Source organism: Rhinolophus sinicus, chromosome 17, assembly GCF_057876585.1.
Source record: "Rhinolophus sinicus isolate RSI-liver-muscle chromosome 17, RSI-T2T, whole genome shotgun sequence".
Taxonomy (NCBI): domain Eukaryota; kingdom Metazoa; phylum Chordata; class Mammalia; order Chiroptera; family Rhinolophidae; genus Rhinolophus; species Rhinolophus sinicus.
The window spans coordinates 419727-426683 of record NC_142517.1 but is presented as its reverse complement, the minus strand read 5'-3'; the positions used below and the strand labels follow the sequence as shown (position 1 = coordinate 426683).

The 6957-nt window shown below is 53.6% G+C and overlaps 1 protein-coding gene across 1 annotated transcript; it reads right to left on the bottom strand.

Moving 5' to 3' along the window:
• Positions 1–894: 894 nt before the first annotated feature.
• SPATC1L (spermatogenesis and centriole associated 1 like) lies at positions 895–5533 on the bottom strand. The gene is made up of 2 exons (XM_088794026.1): positions 5335–5533; positions 895–1421 (listed from the first exon to the last, which is right to left on the bottom strand). The coding sequence occupies exons 1-2, from the start codon at positions 5531–5533 to the stop codon at positions 895–897; spliced, it is 726 nt and encodes a 241-aa protein (XP_088650152.1).
• Between the last annotated feature and the right edge of the window lie 1424 nt (positions 5534–6957).

Sequence of the window (6957 nt, the reverse complement as noted above, 5' to 3'; positions counted from 1 at the left end):
ATACCAATTCTATACACACTCTCCCAGATAATGACCGAGCAGGAGCACTTTTCACCTCACTCACTGAGGCCAACACTAACCTGCCACCAAACCAGAAAATGACATTACGAAAATCTACGGACCAAGGTCCCTCACACAAAGCAGAAATTCTTAACAAAAATGTAGCAAACTGAATCCAACAATACAGAAAAGTAGAATACATCATAACCAAGCACAATTTATCTCAGGAACATGAGGGTAGTTTTAAAATTCAAAAATCAATCAACTTGCCATATTAATACACTACAAGTGAAATACACTACAAATGCTCATCTCAACGGATGCAGAAAAAGCATTCAGCAAAGTCCAGCAGCCATCCATGATAATTCTGAGCAAACTAGAAAGTAAAGAGCAGTTCCCCAACCTGATGAAGGCGTCTAAAAACCTGAGCTAACATCACACTTAATGGGGACAGACTGAATGCTTTCCCGTCAGGAGAAGAAACAATGCCGTCTGTCACCATTTCTATTCAACATTGTTTTAGAGGTTCTAGCCAGTGCAATCTCACACATGCACACACGCATGCATGCGCATGCACACGCACACACGCACACACACAAAATGGCATGTAGATGAGAAATGGAAAGACAATCTTGTCTTTATTCATAGTCAGCACAATCGTCCATCCTAAGGAATCTTCTTTTATAAGCTGCTGGGACAAATAATTGAGTTCAGTAAGGTTGCAGGATACAAGGTTGCATTTGTCAGGATTCTCCAGAAAACACTGTTATGAAAACGGAAATGTCACAAACTGGGAGACCCTATTTGCAAATCACATACTCAAAAACAGGACTCCTATCCAAGCTATATAAAGAACACTTACAACTCATAAGAAGGTAAGCAACTCAGTTTTCTTCAATGGGCAGAAGATTTGAACAGATGCAGCCGCAGACCCCGGCCCCCAGACACCGGGTCCTCCCTGTGCTGGGTGGATGGAGCACCTGTGCCCGGGTGGGTGGAGCAGCTGTGCCCAGCTGGCCTCCCCGACTGCCGGCCACTGCCCTGCGCCCACAGGTGCCCGCCCCCCGCCATACCGTTAAGGTAGTAACTCCTCCTGGTCCTGTCGCCCAAGGGCAGGCTGCTTGCCGAGAAGCACACCTTCTTGGGCCGGACCACCTCCCTGGGCTCCAGCAGGCTCTTGTCCACCAGAGGGTCCTGCAAAGGGCCCAGCAGCGGGGACAGCTTCCGGTCAGGGCTCTGGGGTGCACGGGGCTCCGCGGGGCTGAGGAAAGCCTTGAAGGGCACCTGGGAGGAGGGTACACAGCCGGGGGAGGCGGCGTCGCTGGAGAGGGGGGCCTGTGAGCACAGCAGGTCCTCCAGAGAGGACGTCTGCAGCTGGACGGGCACGTCAGGGATGCCGGTGAACCTTCCAAACGCTGGAACTGCGACAGGGAGGAAAGGGAGGAGCGGTCAGGCTGCTGTTCCCAGAACACCCCAGAAGTGCAGAGAACACTTTGGGAACACGCACAGCCCCGCCCCAAGCTCTGACACCTGCTCTCATCCCCCATCTCCAGAGCTCTCCCCCTTCCCCTCTGAGAAGATGCCCATGGGGGTGATGAGGCTTGGGCCCAGCCCCTGCCCAAGGAAGCCACCAGCCCCTGGCTTATGGGCACAGCGAGCCTGCCGGCCCCCAAACGCTCCCACCCGACTGTGTGTCCACACCCGGTACAGTGACCGGTATGCTTTTCCAAGTCTGAACAAATGGTGTCATCCTACGCACGTTTTGCTCTGCGGCACACCTTCTGGCTGCAGCATTATCTTTTCAGAGGCCCACCCATGTTGAGTCACCTGCAGCCACCTGGTTCCTTTAACCATATGTGGCATACCTGCATATGCGCACACAGCACAGTGATTTTTCTGTCTGGTCCCTCCCGAGGTACGTGGACTGTTTCCAGGTCTCCGTGTAAACACCAAGCTGTGATCAGGGTCCCTCGGCATGGCTCCTGCTCGCAGCTTCCACACCTGGGCTCAGGTGTGTGCATGCTGACCTTGGTTTTCTACACCAGCAGCGGTGGTGCCCTGCACACCAGCGGCTTCTGACCCACACTCTCAATACCCCTTGGCATGTGCAGTTGGGCTGGGGACGACACGTGGCTTTTCCCTGACTCCTGGTGAGCTAAACATGTTCACGTGTTCACAGGCCTCTGGGGTAGAGGCTCAGAATTATCTGTGCCTCTTCTTTACCCATTTTGGGGGGTTGGGTAGTCGTTCTAATTCTTTGTAGCAGTTCCTTTTGCATTCTGCATACTGATGCTTTGTTGATGAACTGTACCACTCCCCGCCCTGGGCTTAGGAAATGACTGGATGTAGAGTGGGATTTACAAATCAACCGCTTTCCAAAATACATCAACTCTGATGACTCGGAAAAAATACAATGGAAACAGAAATGCATAATTGTAAGGAATAACACAAGGTTCTTCAGGAATACACTTACTGACAAAGGCAGATTTACATGTGAGAAGGAAAGAGACTTGGAGACCAGGAGCCAGCTCAGCTGCAACAAGTGCAGCGGGGAATCACCTCTGAGCGTGTGCAGAATAAGTCGATACAGCACCGCAGGCAAGTGGAAGAAGAAATGTGGGAAACCAAGTTACCGCCTCCCCAGCCAGTGCTTCCACTTTTAGGAAAACATACCCGAAGGAAATAACCCTAAATACGAAAGGTTCTGTCTGCTGTGTCATTTACCTGAGGGTAAGAAAGAACTAATTTCAATATGAGGAGAAGACTTCATTAAACTAGTTCAGAATGCTGCACAGAAATAACTGTGTCACGACATTAAAGGGAAGAGACAGCGAGTTGTACATAGAAGATACTCCAAACTGCTTAAAATCATCTCCACCCAAAACAACGAAGAATCAAGTGAGCGGCTGAAGGACCCCTGAAAACTGAGGCGGGGGCCCTGGGTGGCCTGCCACTCCTTCTGGTCCCTTTGAAAATGTGCATCACGCGCTGGGAAACCCAAGTAAAGGACACAGCCCTACAGGTTGTGACAGGCCGGTAGGTTGCGTGCGGACCCTTCCCTGGGAGCAGGTGTGGCTGTCCCGGGAAGCTGGGTGTCAGGAAGGTCCTGGAAGGCTCCTTCTCTGGCAGATTTGTCTATTTCAACATTTCAACCACACATGGCCTTTGACACACGGACTTCCCGGGCAGTCACCCCTGCAGCCTCTCAGAGGCACACGTGAGAGCACACAGCTGGGAGGCCAGTGCCTGTCATGGGGGCAGGCTGAGCAGATGGGAGCCCCACAGGGAACTGCTCCCAGGGGTCAAGTGCATTTAGATCTACAGGGGAGAACGACCAACGGGCGATGGTAGGGAGATGCCCAGCAGCGGCAAATCAAAGAGAAAGCAAAGATGCCTAGATACGCCCATGACCACCTGTCAGTAATGCCAAACCGCACGCACGGCGCACAGAGGCTGGCTGCCTTTGGGAGCCGGCCAGGAGCACGTGCTCGACCTCAAATGTTACAGCCTTCTGGGTCTTGCTGAGTTCCACGCGTGTGCATGTGGCTTCGTAAGAACGATGGGCTTTTAAAGCACATCCTGTTTGGAAGGCAGAGGCTGATGGACAGGGAACTATGAGCCACTGCTGCGAGGTCCCCTCTGTGACAAACTGCTGCTGCTTGTGCAGGAGCTCCCGCTGCCTCTCCGAACTCCAGGTCCCAGGTCCAGGCTACAGCCCAGATGCTGTGGGTTGGGGCCCGGCCTGGATGCAGCCGCCCTGCGGGTGGCCAGGACCCAGCTCAGTGCCCTCCCTGAGGTGGAGGCGTCCACGCTGACCTCGGCACCCGCCCCGCGCTGGCGCTTCAAGGCCTCTCTGGAGGCCTCAGCTGGCCAGGGGCTGGGGCTCCCCCTAAGGCTGGTGTCCAGCTAGATCTGGGCTTGCCCCTGGCATGAAAGACAACAAAGCAGCATGAGGCTCCTGACTCAGCAGCTGTCACAGGCTGGCAAGGCTTGGGGACAACTGTCTCTTGCAGCCACCGCACGCTAGGTGTCGCTAGTGGCTGAGAAGCAGCGCTGACCCTTAGCAGGCTATCACACCCAGGACATGGCACTGAGTCCAGCCCCTCCTCAGCAAACGTCTGGTGACAAGAATGTGCCTTGGCTGCTGGCGGGAGCTCAGGCCACGGGTCTGCGGCTGGGGGCACAGTGTTTCTGCAGCTGCCCCTCCTGGTATATCGCTCTCTTCCCACCACCCGCCATGAGGACCTCATGCTTATCTGAGTTCTCTCTTCAAGGTCCCCTTGAGTCTCACGGTGTCCAGATGCCAACAAGGGCCCTTGTACCCCAGGGCTTTGTGCCCACGAGCTCCACACAGCCACCGTCCACACGTGCTGTGCTTGTTCGGAGGTGGGGCAGGCTTTCCAATGGACTCTGAGAAATGATGACAGCCGATGCAGGGCCCAGCAGCCAGTTACTGGAGCATCCGCTCAGGGACCAGCAGCGGCTTTGCAAACAGCCTCAAAGGCGGGAAACATCCCACAATCAGCTGAACGGCTTGTGCTGTGATAGCAGGTCCCAAGGGCGTTGGCCAGGCCAGTCAGTTGTTCCGCTATGGCCCCTGTGCTGGCCTGGTGTGTCCTCTGTCCGCCTGGCCAGATGACATACGATGTGAGCAGGCCCTTTTCCGGGAGCTCGCTTGCTCCCAGGTCTCCATCCACGATCCATGTCCAAACCACTCCTGCCTACCAACCAAACCTACGTCAGACTTCCTGGGTGTGAGAGGGAATTTTCCCACAGAAATGTTTAAAACAGAACGACCTACTTCTGCAGCAAGTGATCAAAGCCTGTTCAGACCATTGGAGTGGATACCGTGTGGGGAGCTGGGTCACAGCTGTGCGCTCGTGTGCACCCGCCCCGCAGGTGCCTCTGCAGGGTCCTCCCACCTGGTGGCACTTCCTGCCCTTGGCGCTGGGCCCAGCCACGTGACTTGCTTTGTCGATGTGCGTGAACAGAGGAGACAGCAGCAGCTTGAAGCTAGCGGGGTTGGCACATCTGCCCCCTGGGTGACACGAGCAGGACCAGGCCAGCCCGCTGGTGCCAGGGAGGTGCCCGCACAGAGTACAGTGCTGCCTGGCTGGGCACACGCCAGGGGACCTATGGCAGTGCTGTGTGCTGTTACTGACGGTTACAACCACCAGCGGGGTGACCAAGCCACCGAACCCCGTCTTCTAGGTGTGGGTTCCCAGCCTCAGGGAGGAGGGGGCCTCGCGTGAGGACACACAGCAGAATGGTCACCTGGGGCCTGTGGGAACAGAGGGAGGGCACGCGGGGACCACCCACAGGAGCAGGCCTCACCTGCGGTGCCCGGGGAGCAGCCCTCAGTGTAGATGGGCGCCTTGGCCAATACGGCGTCACGGGCCCCCTGGCTGCCATCGGGGCAGCTCTCGCTCAGCAGGCGCTTTAGCATCTGGTTCTCCTTCAGCAGCCGCACCTGCCTCTTCAGGTCGGCATTCTCGCTCAGCAGCCTGTCCATCAGCTCGCTCCCCTCAGCCATGGCCAGGACTTGTGCTCACCCCATGCAGGTGGTGCCCAGACCCCGAGTTCTGGGCCTTGTGATGTCGTCTTAAAGAGGCGGCACTGCCCGCCGCCCCTCCCCCACCCCACTGCACTTAAATCCTAGTTCTTTCCATTTAAACCCCAGTTCTTTCCAGGCCCAGGAAAACCCTCTGGGTTCCATGGCCCCAGTCTCGGGCCAAGACATCTGCCAGTTTTCTCATGGTGACGCGCACTGTCCTTTCAATGTGCGCCTGATTCAACTTGCTGATACTTTGTTAAGTGCTTTCTGTGTTTGTGAGGGGAACTGACCCGTGTCTCCTCTTCTTGTAATGCCTTGGTCTGGTTTTGCTATTGAGGTTCCTCCTCTGTTTTCTGGGTATTTGTGTTACTTTCTTTTTGAAATGTTGGATAAAATTTACCAGTGAAGCCATCTGGGCTTAAAGTTTTCTTCTGGGAAAGGTCTGAATATCAGTTTCTGAAATACAGATAAGGCCACTTAAATTTCCATTTCTTCTCATGTCCATCTAGATAGCAGTGGAGTCTTTGAAGGAATCTAGCCATGTCATCTACGTTGTGGACAGAAGCCACAGTGGGAAATTGCAGAAACAGCGCTGGCAGTTTTGTGCAGCATCAAGATATGAGGCAAACGGGACAAGAGGAAACAGTGTGATCCAGAGAGAAGGGGGGCAGGCTGGACAGTAACCTCACGGGTGAACAGGCCAGAGCAGTAGGCCGGCCAGGGAGACCAGACCATGTGGTGACCAAGCCAGGTCATCAGGCCCACAGTGACCAAGCCAGGTCAACAGCCCCAGGGTGACCAGGTCCGCAGGCCTGGGGTGACCAGGCCCGAGCAGCAGGCTCAGCAGGGCAGGTTGGATAGCTGGCTTCATGTCTGTAGGATCTGTAGTGATGCACCCTTTTCATTCATGATATAGGGTGTTTTCTTTCTTATTTGATCAGACTAGAGGCTTGCTAATTCTTTCGAAGCGTCAACTTTTGGTTTCATTGGTCTTCTTTATTTTCTGTAGCATTTGACTTCTACTCTTTTATCTATTGTTTCCTACCTTCTAATACATTGGTTTTAAGATCCTTAAGAGGGACATTCATATCACGGATACAGCACTTTATGAGCCTATAAAGATTTCTCTAAGCACGGCTTTAGCTACATCCCACAAACTTTGATGTTTTTATTTTCATTCAGCCTGAAATATTTTCTAATTGTCCGTGTGCTTTCATTTCTGATCATAGGTAATTTCAAAGTATATTGCTTAATTTCCAAATATTTGGGATTTTCTAAATATTTATCTTACTGATTTCTAATTTAATTCCACTGTGGTCGGAAAATACACTCTACATGATTTCAATCCTTTGGAATTCTTTGAGATTCATCTCACAACCCAGCACATGGCCAATCTTAGACAA

Coding starts and splice junctions, on each gene's coding strand:
- SPATC1L (XM_088794026.1), bottom strand. CDS start 5,533: ATGGCTGAGGGGAGCGAGCTGATGGACAGGCTGCTGAGCGAGAATGCC. Junction 1,422..5,334: donor CTGCTCCCCGGGCACCGCAG/GTGAGGCCTGCT, acceptor TCCCTGTCGCAG/TTCCAGCGTTTGGAAGGTTC.